Consider the following 16,242-nt stretch of genomic DNA (forward strand, 5'->3'; position numbering starts at 1 on the left):
AATGACAGCGGTTACCAGGGTAACAAGAGGAGAAAAGTTCATTAACGGATATAAATAAATAATCCTGGTCTGACGGGATGTGTTAGCAGCAGTAGGTGACTACACTCGCTGTTCTGATATTTATTGTCCACGTATTGTTTTGCTTCAGTGAGCAGAGCAGAGACAGTTTAAGGAGATCGCAGAGTAAACAGTCCGCGACTAGAGTGCATACGTTCGCTGCGTCAGCGAACCGTCGGTCGGACCAGCGGCCCTCGTCAGCGCCACCCCCCCGTCAGCGGTTCGCGCCAATTGTCAGTGGCCCGCGTTCGGTCGAAGTCGGCAGTATCTGGCCCGAACCTGAAATGAGTTTGACACCCCTGCTGTAGGTGATCTGGAGTCTGTGTCACCGGGTCTATCCCTCCTTTATTGGCATTGCACAAGGGAGTTTTATTTTCCGTGTGCTTAGTTAAGATAAGATAAGATATTGCACTAACTAAATTTGTCTCGGGGTCCAAAGCGCTCGGGTCACACAATACCGTGTCAGCATTAAAATCCGAGGCGTGCCTTTTCAATAGTGTGGATACGGGTTTTTTTAAACTGTCATGAGTACTTTAAATAATATTGGGGGAAGTTTTCAGAACAGGTTTTTACACCGTGAAAAAAAGTCACTGACCAAACATATTTAAAACATACTGGTATGCCTGAACTAAAACAGCAACTATTACTCCTTTCATCCTAGACACTGGTTAACTTTGTCTTGTCACTTGCTGGACAGATATCACGTAGTCAAACATCTGTCTGCTGCATCTGCATATAAAGGTAATCGAATCAGCAAGCTGCAAGGAGATAGGCACACTGAGTGGGGTGATAAATATTTGCTACTTCATCACTAGGAGCTAATTCTCTCACATGGACTGTGATCACATGATCACAATGTTTTTTTAAACGAGTAGTGCAGCTTGGTTGTGTTTACCAGGAGTACACAGACCACAGGCTGCATTGTGGGAGGATAGCAACCCACCTCAGCACATTCACATCATCATCATCATCACACCTGGTTTAATTTACTACAAGCTGCTGTTGAAAGCCTCGGACTAAACTTGAAGTAGGAGGCGGTGACTTGGGTTTTGTCAATAGCCCCAGTATTCCCTTAATGTTGCCTTTTGTATTTGGTTTAGTGTGCGTTGATCTCCATGAGTTTATGGGAGCATATTAAAGCAGGAATGGCCTCTGCTGAAGCTGACTTCTGGGAAAATATTTTAAAAAAGCAAATGGGAAAGAATGACTGAGTCAAAACCACTATGGGAAACTTTTCCACACAAGAAAGTACACAGTGCCCCCACAAAGACACACACACACACAAACACATGTTCTAATTATAGTGCCATCATTTATTTTTTTCCCAGCTCTGTGTGTTTTCTTTTTTTTTCCTGGCAGATTAGACGGGAAGAGAAAAAAAAAAGATGATCCCTGTAATTAATGGAAATCTTGGGATCAGCGAAACCGCCACATGTGTGTGTGTGGGGGGGGGGGGGGGTCGGGGGTCTCTTTAAAGAGCTTCGCTGTGTACAGAGGGTTAGAACGCCAACGCGTGACTGACTCTTTAGTCATTGCAGCATGGATAAAGTTTCTTTTATCACACCGACAAAGGAAGGCTTCACACGCAGGAATTGGTCCAAAGTCCAGTGTTTATAGAGCAATCACACTTGATAAAAGTCGCCCTGTGTGCAGCATAGGCTGTATCCTTGTCAGGCTAATTAATACATTTAAAATCTATTAAAATGCAATCTCGTCTGTATTATTATTAAAGCTCTCCCTCTACCCCCCCTCCCCCCTCGTTTCATTTACACTAATAATGCAGCTTATTTCCTGTTCCTGACGGGTAACTCTGGTGTGCGTTTATGTTTTTGAGTGTTGCCATGACGATGAAAAAATGAATGGGAAGTGCTCCACGTGACAAAATGTCACTTGGTAGCTGGGTGAATAATGGGTTTCTTTATTAGTAAAGTAACAACTTTTTTTCAAATGAAATACATCCTTTCTTTTTTTGCTGGTTTATTATTGGCCATGTCCAGGGGTGAAAACACAACAAAAGACCAGTATTCGTCCTTGGTGGTACATTAAGGAAAACCATAACCGACTTTCTACAGTAGTCCAGCAGCTACTGCAGGAATGTGTGGGGGAGTCACTGTTGTCAAAGCAACGCCTCAACTGTTTTGGAGTTTCAGGATTCGTTTTTTTGATGACCGGCAGGAAAGAAAATATTCGACAAGAACCGACATTCTTCTTATTTCTTGTCCTGCACTGCTCACTGGTGATGTGTCACTAGAGGAATGGATTTATATTTTGTTGAATTTGACCACGAGATTCCAGTGTTACTGTACGCTCCCAGAATGCATGGTGTGTAGGAGAGTGTAGGTTGTTGAGAACAAAATGTGCTGAACTAATCAGTAGTTAATAAAAAAACCAACCCCATCACTTCCTGATTTGAAATCTGTAATTGTAAAATACCATCATGCCTCGTATGGGGTTTTCCCAGTGCTGTTACTGATAATTCATTCTCAATGAATCTGCTGATAGTCAAACTATTATTCATTCAATTATATAAAATAGTTATAGTAGTAGTAGTAATAATAGTTAGATAAAAATAAAAGAATCAGCAAAGAATAAATCGAAGAAATTGTTAATTGAACTGCAGATGGAGGTAATTTAGTGTGACAGTGCATGGAAGTGGAGCTACTATGGGACCAAATGTTTGTGACCTACTGTACTAACCGATACCATACCATTACATCATTTATTTATATTTAATTTCAATGTCTTGTTTATTTATTCATATAACTTTTTTTATTGCATACTATGCTATGACTTTTAATCACACTACGACAGGTCCCGGTTTTCTTCTAAATAGAGTCCATTTGTTGTCATGGATTGCCCTCTGTTGGGCTTAAAGATAAACTACACTGTGATGTTGCTAAGTAATACACACGTTTCTATTCTAATATTATGTATTATTTTCTTCTTATAAGTATACCCAGTTTCAGTGATTTTATTGTGGATACAGAATGGTTTAAAAGTGCACCAAGTAAACCACCATGAACCCAATGTAAGGGATTATGTTGTGTTTGGACTGCTGCAGGACAAGAACTTCCAGCACAAAGATCACTGACCCATCCGACCGACACCAGGCGGAGGAAAGACATCCGAGCATTCTGTGTCCATCTGCACTGGATCCTCTCCGCTCATCCCCCCCAGTCAGCAGTCCGTCCTGATGGGGCCCGTCTCTGGTGGAGTCCGCCTGGAGGTGGAGGACCCCCATTCACACTGACTCTTAGCCAGATAAAAACAAATCGCTACATACTCTCATCCAAGTGTTTACACTGGCCGTGTGGAATTTAGAAGGTGAGTAACCGAGGCATTAAAAAAGATAATTATAACCAAGAACCGATCAGTTTAAATATTATATGGGATATGATATGAGCTGGACATGATTAAATAATGGGACTAGTATCTCCTATATCTGGCAATGGCAAATAGCATAAGAATGTGTGAAGGGTAGCTTTATTCTTTTGTCAGATGTCAGAAGCAGAACTTATATATTTAAGAGATATTGTGAATAAAAACATGTCTTTCAGTCTGCGGCTGCAATGTGAAATTGTGTGAGTTTTAAAAAGAGCAGAACAGAATACAACAGCAAGTTCTAAATTATATTATGATGTCGACGTTCTAGAATCAGATGCTCAATACTCAGCCTACTATTAAACTCAGAAGATTTGAATTAAATACATGCCATGGTGGAGCTCACATTCTTCTAGTATCTGCTGTGAGTTCACACTAATTTGATCCCATGTGATACGTCTGAAACAAGTCATTCAATCTAATGAAGACAGAGTGAATATGGTTTACATTCTGCAACGCCCTGTATATGGGGAATGATTCATATGGACATACCATGAATAATAAACCATACTTTTTTGTGCCCCTTCCATCTGGCAGGAGGCTGAGGTCCATCAGGACCAAGACCTCCCGCCATACTAACAGTTTCTTCCCTTCGGCAGTCAGGCTCAGAGCCCGGGGCCCCCCCTGACTGACTCTCACTCCATGTACATTCACTTTGCCACTTTCACTTGTAACTTTTGTCACAAGGGGCGTGTGTGGGCAGAAGCAGGACCCAGATGTAGAGTTTCAAGGTGAAAAGTGACCTTTAAATGAATCCAAAATTCAAGGAATGGATATCAAGGAAACAAAATCAGGAATCAGGAATCAGGAAACGTTTATTGCCATTATGTTATGATTATGTATGTTAGACATAAATGGAAATTGACTTGGCGTTTGGTGCATGACGGAAGACAATACAATAATGACAACGTAGTGCAGCAATAAGATAAAAATAAAATAAAAGTATAATAAAATATATGTTATGGGTTAGTATGCTAAAGCTATGGGTTAGTAAGTTGAGAAATAAAATTAGAAATAAAAATAAACACGACTCTCCAACATTCCTACAACATGTAATGACGCCACAAGGGAGAGAGACTGACAGGGCTTAAATGAACAGGGGAGGTGCAGGTGATTGGACACAGGTGGAAACAATCATGGACACTGCAGACAATCACAGGGGAAGACAGGACAAGGCAGGAAGTGAAGTTACCCCAGGGATTCGAGAGACATGAAAACTACAAAATAATAACAAATAACATGAACAACTTGGGACAACTTTCTGTTAGCTTGTGCACTTTATCTTTATTTTTATATTTTTTATTTCTCAACTTAACTAACCCATAGCCTTAGCTTACTAACCCATAGCATATATTCCACTATATTCAATTATATTTTTATCTTATTCCTGCACTGCGTTGTCTGCGGTCCATTGTCACACTGTCTGCCGTCATGCACCAACCGCCAAGTCAAATTCCATGTATATCTTACATATACTATGGCAATAAACGATTCCTGAATCCTGATGTCGGTGGTCTATTACAAAGCAAGTTTCCGTCATCTGAGTGCTGTTCATACAGTACAGCCCAGTTGTTTCTCAAATCTGAAAAGTTGAACTCTTGGGCTGGTGTCTACTATGTCAAGGGTTACAGCCCAGCGCTGCTGTGTGAAGCAGAGACAACTTTCTACCACACGGCGTTGCTCTTTGCATACAGAAACGTTCTGTAGTCAGGAATGGGAGCGTGTTCTCTTCACTTGGGCTGTCTAATCAGAATGCTTATACGTAAAACAATGATCTAATGGATGGGACTGAGCGCATTATCCATTGTAACCATTGAGACCCTCACTTTAAGTGACATAAAATTGGCTTATTATTGATAGTGTTCACCAAGAGACTACGCTGCTGTGTCACACCAGTTGGGCTTGTGCTTGTTTGATGTGAAAACCATTCTGCTCTCCAAGGCTAACCACCTACAGTCATTGAAGGCTGCAGTGTCTTTATGTTGGGCATTCAGGTTCAGCATGAAACCGATGCAAGTTTATTTGAGGAGCAAGTTCTTTGTGTTCAAACCGACGGTGGGTACCAGGGCCTCAGCCTAATTGAAAGCTTCACAGGTTCTTTAAGAAGGCAGTAACCTCCTGCCAGCTAAGGGACTTTGGCGTCACCAAGCTGAACTCTACTGTAAGTTACAGTTTAGTGGAAGACTATTTTTACACTGCTTCTGTTTTTTCAAGTTCTGGACGCTCTTTTTCCGACCTTTATGGTCGCTGAGTGCCCTGTGTTGAATCTGACGTAAATCACAAAGAAGAAGGCCAATGTCTTTGACCTATTAGCATAGAAGCAAAAAGTTTGTTGTTGCTCTCATTTTCTACAAGTTGGAGTAAGATACTGTTTTTCTATAAGATGTGTTAAGATTCAGGGCATATGCGCCGCACCATTGTTGACATGTTATACAGTAATGGAATGTCCTTATTTTAAATTCTCCTTGAATGAATGAATGTTTTTGCACTAGTTATTATCTGCTTTCATGTAAAAGGAGTCAGTATAGTTTGGGGGACACTGGTTTTTCCACAGCACAAAGGAAGATCATGTGTTGGATAATTAGTTCAGGTGGGCATTACTGGATACTACTAGGATATCATAACCCATGGATCGGCATTAAGTCCGACAAACTCCAAGACAAACCCATTAAACAGCTTTCAAGTTTCTATTATTGAAAAAAATGTGTTTTTCTTTGGTATAGAAATATTTTAATTAGGGCCGGGACTCAAAAATATTAATCTAATTAATTAGAGGCTTTGTAATTAATTAATCAAAATTAATCGCATATATTATACAAACAAATATATGACCTGAGAACAGTGAGAAGTCATTTTTTTCACATGGATTTTTATTTTTATTCAACCAATTCAAGTGTAGCAATAGCATATTTAGAAATATAGTACTTTCAGAAATTCAGGTAGCCTATAGGTAAGTAGACCTTCTGTAAACTATGTTTTTTTAAGTAGACCAATACTTTCAAGTACATTCAGAACATTAGTTATTTTTTCAGACATGGTCTTAGTTACCCTGGTCCTTAAACCAGTCATCTGGTGCAGTGTGGGTTGGGTGTGGGTCCTTGTACCCGGAGTGGGGCTAACGTCCACGCTAGCTGCTAATTGTTTTGCGTTGAGGTGATACTTGAGGCTCGATGTGAATTCCTTGTTGCGTAGCTTGCACACAACCAGGCTCTTATCGACGCTTCCATCCGTGTGTTTATTATAATAAGATTTCCCATTCACGGGGCCACCCGACACGGTCTCGTCAGCTTCTTCGTTCATGTTCACTGTGGTTCTTTGTTGTCTGAAGTCATGAACGCTAGTTGGTGCTCCAGTATAATCGGTCCCCCCGAAACTCATCCAGTGAAAAACGTTCCGCGGTGCAAAAAAAAGTGTAAAAATGCGTAAAAAATGTGTAATGCGTTTTTTTTATGTGTAATTAATTCATCTTAATTCACATTGTAATTAATTAATCGCAATTAACGCGCTAAAGTCCCGGCCCTAATTTTAATTCATGCTACAATTGTATCAGCAAAGCATCTATTGCATTTCTATTTCTATAAAAGTCGCTGCTATTTCTAGGAAGTCCACTGGGGGTCGCACTCGAGGGGGGCCGACAACAGCGTTCCTCCAGGCAGCATCTCCCCCCCCCCCCCCCCCCCCCCCCCCAACCCCCGACACCGAACCATGCTGTGCACGCACCTTTTAGTAAAAGTGAAATCCTTCTGGGTTAAATAGATGATTCCTGAAAAGTTAGATTAGAAATTAGGTTGCTGCTGTGACATTCAACACCAACCCTAAAGTTGTTCTAGTGTAGTTCAAGACTGATCCACTCGGAGCACAGGGGCAAAATAGAGTGTACAATAGGGTTGTTTGGCATCATGTGATGTTAATGTGGGCACGCCACAAAACTATTTTACAACATGGGAAAAGTATCAGAGATAAACATGAGTTAAATCTTCAGTCAGAGATGCTCTGACAAAGACTGCTTGGGTAGCGTTATCTCCTGACAACAACTATTACAACAATTTCTTTATTCTTTTGTCTGTGCAATCCCTTCTCTTGCTTCCTGCTTTAGGGGTGTGACGTTAGACGAGAAAAGCAGATCCACTTGTGCCAATCCAACAGGGTTGAAAGAACAGCACGGTGATGAGAGGGATCCACCCAGTAAATGAGTCTGTAACAAAGAGATACTCTTAAAGTAGACATAATCACAGAGGGATGCAGTTTTGAAGAATAAAGTTCAGCATGTTGGCATTTTGGGGTGCCCTTTTGCTTTTTTTCTATTGGCCATCTTGCTTTTTGGCAATTGTCACATGAGTTTTTGTCCATCAATATTTTTACTTTGTGGCTCTGCTGCCACAAGTCATTTAAATTTTTTACAATCCCATCTTGATTTTTGACCATTGCCATCTTGATTTTTTGAACCAGAAGTGACAGGAAAGGGTGGAACTAATTCTGATTGTGGTGGGGTTGGGAACGCAGCCTTCTGGCTGGTTCCTCCCCATCCAAACATCCAATTGGTGGCATCATGTTTTCTTTAGCGCACCGTTCTTTTGTTTTCCTCAGGTTTAGATCTTGCCTTTGCTGTACTGAACCAACTTTGCTGGATTTTATCATCTTAAACCCTTTTTTTAGTGATTCGTGATTACCTTGGTTTTATTGTGTTCGCTAATAAAAACGCTTTCTTAATTACAAGAAACACGTCTCTGCCTTATCTGTAGTGACTTATTTGACTTATGTGCTTTGGGTACTTAAATGTTTAAATCTTGAATCAGTATTTCTTGAGGTGTAATCCCCCAGGTTGTGTTGCTGGTGATCTTCCCCTAAAGCCCCGCCACACAAGCAAACATTAACATTTATTTTTTGGGCAAACAAAATGTAACTTGTATTAATTAAAAACACAGTGAAAGGCTTTAAGTTGGATGACCAAACCATGGACCCTGACCAGACCAAACTCTGCAATAGTATCCTGTCAATCACAAGATAAAGCATACTCTACTTAATGATCTCTTGGATCATAATTTGCTAAATTCATGCTGAAGAAGTCTTTAAGCTAAAGACGAAGACCCTAAACTCATATTCGCAGTGATAAAATGAAGTTAGTTGCAATTGCTGCAACCAGATGAGTTCATTTCAGCTTTGTTTTATAGACCGGGAGAATGCCGCCTGGGGAAAATCTTATAAAATGTAACGACCTTCAAAGGCAAACCTTTCGCATGATTTTCATTGCGGGTGTATGCTGATATGTTTGTGTGTGTCAGTGCTTCATGACTCGTAACATGGGGTTAAATGGGACCTGCTTTGTGACACTGCTCTGTGTTCTCAATTTCAAAAGTTTTTTTTTATCTTGTCTCTTTGGACTTTTCTTCCAAGTTGACATTCTTGCTCTCCCTCCTTTCTTCCCTATAAAAAATAAAACTCCAAGAAATCTCTCCATAATCTCCACTGATCCAGACTGAATCTGGTTTGTGCCAAGGCTCCTTAGTCGGGCCAAGTATTCTGCAACGGAATGCAGTCAGATCATTGCCCAAAGAGAGTTGGTCCTAGTACCATATTTCCTAATCAAATTAAGTTTGGATAAGACGGAGGCCTATAATGGCTCTTGCGTCTTTTTTATATACTTTCCTGATGCAACGGCAGGATCATTGCCCGACATGAGTGGATTTGAAGGAGTTTATTTCATGACGTGTAAAACTAGTGGGGAGGGCTAAACACTGTCTGTAGCTAGAGCTCATGTCTGAGACCTCACTTGGAAGACATAAACATGGAGGGGTGGGGGGCAAAAGAAAAGGCAAGACTCCAGTCAACCTGAGCGGAGGGAACGAGGTTTGGTAGAAACAGAAGCGGGGCAGAGGGGGATGGGAAGGAGGGAGGGAGGGTTGGATGGAAGGTTATACAAACAGGACAAACATATAAGCATGTGAGGTAAAGGAAGGACACCTGGAAGGCCTGTCTGGGGCAAAGTGCCTATAACAACACAAGTTTCTTGTGGAAGAGAGGCAACGAGGGAGACCGAGGGGAAAGCAGGAGAAACACAACGAAGTGGGGGCCTTTGGAGCCTGATCAAGAATTTGCCTTTTAAGGGGTCACTCGTCCAGGCCCTGCGAGGCGGCCAAAAACCACTCTAGGGAAAAGAAATAAACAACAGCAAAGAGGCCGGCGCAGGAGAAAAAACTTGAGTGACTAATGTTTCTAACACCAAGCCATATCAAACAAACACAGGGTCGCTCTGTGCTCTCCATTACGCGTGCACAAATCATCCAAAACAAGAGACAAGGGTGCCTCTGAAATTCCTTGGTACAAACATCTTGGCGTCCGTTGTAACGCGTGAGGTGAGCGCAATCTGGGGTGACAAGAGAGCTTGTGTCGTCATGGCCGCTGTATCGTAGACAATCGGCGAAGGACTCGGCTCGCTCTGAATCACTGGTCTGCCCAGCATCCCAACAGCTGCCCTCACTGTTTGGTCGCTCTCCATTTGTTTTCTGGACAATACCAACAATGTGTTGGCCAAGCTAAAAGGGGACTCTGCCTGGGTCTGGTGGGGGGGGGGGGGGACGCAGGGGACAGGAAACCGCTGAGGAGGAGAGGTGGGTGGGGGTGGGAACAGAGAGAGGTTATTTTATATATAAGAGTGAGGCAACGCCAGTAGAGAGGTAGGGGAAGGAGAGAGAGAGAGAGAGAGAGAGAGTAGGAGAGAGAGAGGAGGAAAGGCGTGTTACCAGCATGGGAGGACTGGGAGAGAGGCAGAGGAGCAACAGGAGAGGGAGAGACCAGGACATAGTCGGAGAAGGGGAAGGAGAGCGACATTGTCGAGCAGAGGGTCACGCTGGGGGGGGGGGAGAACTAAGGAGAGAGAGAAATAGTAAAGTAGGGAAATTAAGTGTGTGTGAAACAAAGAAAGCGCCTGGAGGGAAGGAGGGGTGGATGGAGCTAGAAAAATCCACATGTCCACATGTGACTGCAGCATGACGCAGTTGGAAAGTGTGTTTTTCAAAGTGTGTGTAGAAGAAGAGAAGGGGCTGGGTGACCGAGAGTGTGTATCCCTCCCCGGGTCCCTGCAGCGGGGCTGAACAAGAGCCAGGAAAAGGGGGACGGACCTTCCTCTCCTCCTTTCCAGCTGACAAAAACAGCTGCCGCGGAGCTGGAGCCAGCTTCGAAGACCGAGAGGAGGAGGAGAAAACGAAAGGGTACACAGTGCGGGACACCCGTCCATCTACATGGGCTGCGTCCTGAGTACGGACTGGTGCGGGGAGCACGAGGTGCGACCGGTGGCGGTGGTCAGAAGTTCGTCCCTGAAGAGAAGGAGTCTGGAGAGGAGCCAGAGTGGCAGCATGAGGCTGACGAAGGTCAGTGTGCACAGAGTGTTAACCCGAGTGTGTGATGGCATTCTGGATGAACACGTTCACTATGAATGGGAGTGTGTGGTCAGCGCTGTTGGACTTCACATGTCCCAGGGGGCCATTTGTAGATCAAAAGGGTATATGAGGGTATTTAGATGTGTTTTCCAGTACTGGTGCACTTGTGTTTGCATTCGCTCAGACTAAGTGACGCAGTATATTAAGCCACTGTGATGCAAAGTCATGTGGTGTAAACAAACACAGGACTTTGATCCGCTGTTTGTGTCCTCTGTGAAACCAAAAGCAATTATTATTATTAGGGGTGTCAAATGATTAAAAATTTTAATCAAATTAATCAGAATTTTCAGTGGATTAATCATGATTAATCACACCTGAATCCTAACCATTTTTTCTTTCTGAAATGCATACTAAAGATAAATAACAGGACACAGATACATAATTATCATTATTATTATCATAATTATTATTTTTTACATAAATACATGTTTTTGATATTTGACTTGGTTTAATTCATTCCAGAAAATAATCAAATCAATGTTATTTGATAAGTTACAGACTGATTTCCCTGCATGGCTCTAGAAGGGTCTCGAGCCTCTGCAGTTTATCCCACTCTGCTGTGAGTTTGTGCTCCTGCGATGACCAGACATGACCAGACATGTCAACCCTCCCGATGTTTCAAAGCCCCTCCCGAAAATCTCCCGGACCGACCTTTCTCCCGATTTCCACCCGAACAACAATATTGCTGCACCACCCGTCACTGGGCGCGCCGTTTCAGACCGAACAATAATAAAGGTTACACCTTGAAGTCGAGCGCGGCGATTAGAACGACTGGCGCTGCAAAAAAATCCGCTAGCAGCCCCCATTTCAGTGTGAAATATCCCCATACCTGGGAGGATTTAGGTCGCATTGGCTTCTCTTCCTCCGCATGTTTCAGAACAATATTACGGGTCTCTCCGATGGTCTTTCCTCTATCTCAGCGCTGCTCTTGCTCTGCTGGGCGGAGCTTTTTTTCTTCTCTGTTCGGCTGCGCGAGAACCGGGGAGGGAGGGGGGGGGGGGGGGCGGGTCTCTGGCGCAAACGACTTGCTGAACCTGACGGCCTGACATATGCCTGCAGGTGGCAGTAATGTGTTGTATAGGATGAAGTGCATTCCCTAGAAGAAGAGGTTCTTTCCGGACCTGAATAATTTGTCACACTGCGCATGCGTGAAATGCGTCAAAAAAATTGACGTAATTAACAACAAACAGCTAATTAACGCCGTTAACGCGCTATTTTTGACAGCCCTAATTATTATAAAACAAAACATGATCTATTTTGCTAGTAATCCTCCAAGAATCTTCCCCAACATGAACCACGAGGCATTGTGCTCATTTGAAATGTATTTGTTTTCTCGTATATCAAATCTTCTCAGGGCTAACTTAGGTGATTGATAAGAATTTATGAATTCATAAGCATTACGCTTCTGCCTACACCTTTTTAGTCACAATGTATATTAGTTTGTCTGCTTTACGCACTGTATTGACTGGAATGATCTAATACTAGTGTTACATTTATGAAATGCTGTTTTGGTTCAAAATGATAAGACCAATGGGTATATTTTTCTTTGAGTTGTTGAAACTGATAAATTGCCTTGAGTGATGTCACTTGATGCAGGTCCAGATGGGTCGAAAGGAGGTTATCCACAAAGCTATTTTGTACTCCATACATTTTCTTGCGTTCCCACAGAGGGTGGAGCAATGACGCTTCAGTAGCCCAACACCTCGGACAATGCTCCCGTTGTTATCAGATGAGCAGGCACACTGGAGTATTTTGAATCACATTAGTTGATTTTACCATGAAACAAAATGTGGCCTCACTGGAGATACAGTGTGAATCAGTAATGAAGAACTCGTAATGTCAACGCTCAACATGTAACACCGTCATTTACGTTGCATATTCCCCCTTAAGATCTGTTAGTTAAAGAGTTGAAGGGGTGATTGTTTATCTCCTCACTTGGAGTGTGTGTCTGCATGTGTGTGTGTATGTGTGTGTGTGTCTGTGTATTTTGTTCAACCTCTCGATTTACAAGAGGACACAGATGACGATGGCTTCTCCAAGCTGAGCTCACATCTGTGCATACACAATGGTACCGTTATGGCGTCCTCGGGCCTCAGCTGCGTGAACAGAGGCAGGCCAGTTGGAGTCATCGTTGAAATTGCTATTAGCCATCGAGAGGTAATCGCAATGTTTCGCATCCAGATGTGTGCATCATCGAAATGTGTTTGTGTGTGTGCATGCATCGGTTGCCCCAGACCACAGTGCAGCGTGGGAATGTGGAGCCCTCTGGACGACGTCATCCAGCGGTGACTGACCCCGCCACAGGGGTGTGGGAACCAGTCAGATCCCACAGACCGTCCAAGAGGAGGAGACGTCTTCTACTCTATTCATGCTCATTTGTTTTCATTCACCAGCTCTTTCCACCTCTTTTTTTTATTTTTTCTCGGTTGCTTTCCGTGGGGTGCAGACAATCACAAGTGTCGGAACAGAATGTGACATAGCTTAAGTTTCCAAATCAGTACAAATCACACGCCATAAATAATAATAAATGATCCACGTTCTGCTAACAGTCTGCTTACATCATGTTAATAATCAGGAACACAGGAAAGGGAGCTGCTTTTTTATCGGACGTCTTTTTTTCTTTGGTTATCACTGTTTATCTCAATTTCTTGTGGGGAAAAACTGTATATACTTTTGCAGCTTGCAGGGTGGCCGGGGGGGTAAAAACACCATAGGAGCATTCATTGTTTTTCGGGACTATTTTTTATTTTATTTTTAGCGTGACTGGATTACTCTTTTAGAATTCCGTCCTCTCATTCTCTGCTCTTAGATTAGACCTCACATGAGCATCAATAAACAACCTTCTAAAAAGAATAAAACAACTTCTAGTGGCTTACATGGTATTCTTTGAAATAAACCATCAATCCGTGTCATATGATTTAGAATTCATGAAGGAGAAATCAAAGTAGACAATCTTCTGACAGAAATAATGAGACTGGCACTTTGAGGTTTGGTCTTTGTCATTAAATTACTTTTTTTCTTTTGTGTTATGACCACAAACTGAGCAACAGAATCATTCTGCAGTTAAATTCTAATTTTAAACAACCTGGATAGCTATGAGATGTAGTAGATATGATCTAATAACTTTTCCTCTGGTCTAACCATGAAGTTGGCATTTTGGGTTTTGACTGCAATACATGCTGGATGAATTTCCATGAAATGTTCAGGGGTGATAGGGGTTCTTATTTATTATCCTCATGATCTTGAATGTGTGTTCGTTCTAGTCTTTTATACCAAGTATACAAGTTCTGTTTTTTTTTTCGTGTTGTTAACACTAGAAATACACAGAGGGCTACATTGGGACAGTGGCTTTTTTATATGTATTTGTTCAGCTTCCCTGTAATTTGTCGCGAGTTTAGATTGGCCATGACCATAACTGAGGCCTTGAGCCGCAAGCATTTACAACAAACACACAGCCAACACAGGAAGGAGCACTGACCGGTTAGGATGACCCCTCCCCCACCCCCCAAACATTCAGGATAAGTATGAAATAGAAATAGAGGTAATTCTCACACACAATAAAAAGATGCATTCCTTTGTGAACTCCAGACTGGGCGGGTGGCCGACTAGATTCCTGTGGCTTGAAAACAATGATCGGCCAACAGTTTGAGCCGGATTTCTAAAGGAATGCCAGTTGTGTGTAGCGTGCGGATGAAAGATGATCGAGGGAAAAGGAAAAAGACATAAAGCCTTTCCTCTTTAGGGAAAGTCTTGCGAAGAAAAAAAGCCAACAAATCCCAGCACCGGCCTTGAAAGCAACACCTCACAAGAAACTATGCATGGGCGATTCTCTTCTCTTGCACTCAGTTTTGAAAAATGTCTTTTGGGCAATAGAAAGATGGATTCTATTGACCTCATCGCCGGCAACTCTGTCGCCTGCGTCTCACCCACCACTTTTCTCCGCTCTCTCCGTTCACAGCTGCACCTTATCAACGTTGAGCGTAGTGCAATCCAACACGATCATCGGCCGAGCCGTGCGCTTCCCCCACCTTCACTAGCCCCCTCCTGCCCTCCTTTCCTCTCAACCCCGTCTCCCCTCCACCCACCTCTTCATCATTTATGCGGGCTCCAAGCCCTTCCAATTCCCTAATCACCTGGCATCCTTGTGATTACCCACATTGGCTCCGAGCGTAGAAGAAGCTTGATTCCAGATTTGCTCGGTATTACTGCAAAAGCGTTCCCCCTCATTCCTCATCTTCATCTTTCTACAAAATGACCCTTCCCCCAATCCACTCATTCCAATCCCAAACACCAGCTTCCTGTCTCTCATGGCCCGTATGTCTGTTTTCAATCTTGCATGTGGCCTCCACGGCCTTCCCAATTACCTTCTCCCACCTTTATACTTTGCTTCTTAATCCCTTCCCCCCATGCACCTCTTTATCGTCACCTCACCCTGCGACAATACAAAAGAAAAACGGAGCAACAACCTTTAAACAAGAAATAAACTCCCCCCTCAATCAGTCATTCCTCCTTAGTTTTTCTTCTCTCATGAGTAAGAAATTCCATGGTAGTGAGCGAAAGGCATGGACTGTATTACTGCACGTGTTGTTTCAGGGGGTGGGGGGCGCCGTGACTCATAGTCATGGTTCACTACCATGTGCCCTACCTGCACGTTGATCCAACACATATGGAAGTGGCTAAGGGATCGAGGAAGTAGACAGAAGTAATGCCCCTTGGATTAGTGAGTCTGAAGCTGTGAAAGATCACTGGCAAACAATTAAGGATGGGAATGAATGTATATGCGCACACATCAATGGAATGTAAACACAGCTGCATATTCAAGCTAATTCCAATTATCCCTGCATTAATGGCTGTTTGTTGGCGAGGAAAAGATTCAAACATTTTCCGCCGACACTTGTGAGCTACAGTGAAGGCATGTTAAAAAAGACCCTACCTCACCTGGTGCATTTCAGCTATCCCACCACATGGTGCTGCTGCTAGCATGCTAGTGCATCACCCAGCAGGGTCCATGCAGATGTGGATCAGACACCGGGCCTACAATAAGGAAGCAATAGAAATATAAAGCTGATCGGGTATTGTCATAATGTGGTAGTTATGTTCGTTTTTGATGTATTTAAAAGTAGGGTTAGCAATCTTTTTCAAAACCATTTGAGTTACATTTGTTAAAAATCTCTTTACCTCCCTACAGCAATTAATTAGTTGAAAATGGAAAATATATCTGTGCTGTGGCCATCGTGAAACTGTAGTAAGCCAGTTCATAGCCTGATGTTAGATTTTTAGTTTATCCTCCAAAATTCATAAAAGTGGTACTCCATTTGTATCTTGCAGAAGAAGGTACAAATGGAGTTCTTACATGTCTCTTTTCAAC

The 16,242-nt window shown here is 42.7% G+C and overlaps 1 protein-coding gene across 4 annotated transcripts in view; it reads left to right on the top strand.

Moving 5' to 3' along the window:
• The first annotated feature begins 10,104 nt into the window (after window positions 1–10,104).
• The window catches only part of tns2a (tensin 2a), a 43,860-nt gene continuing 37,722 nt past the window's right edge, over window positions 10,105–16,242 (top strand). For all 4 annotated transcript variants that reach the window (XM_037478153.2, XM_062563144.1, XM_062563140.1 and 1 more), the window contains exon 1: window positions 10,105–10,805. In XM_037478153.2, coding sequence (XP_037334050.2) covers window positions 10,677–10,805 — 129 coding nt within the window. In that variant the 5' untranslated portion in view covers window positions 10,105–10,676. The remainder of the gene's footprint in view (window positions 10,806–16,242) is intronic.

Source organism: Pungitius pungitius, chromosome 1 (assembly GCF_949316345.1).
Source record: "Pungitius pungitius chromosome 1, fPunPun2.1, whole genome shotgun sequence".
Classification (NCBI taxonomy): domain Eukaryota; kingdom Metazoa; phylum Chordata; class Actinopteri; order Perciformes; family Gasterosteidae; genus Pungitius; species Pungitius pungitius.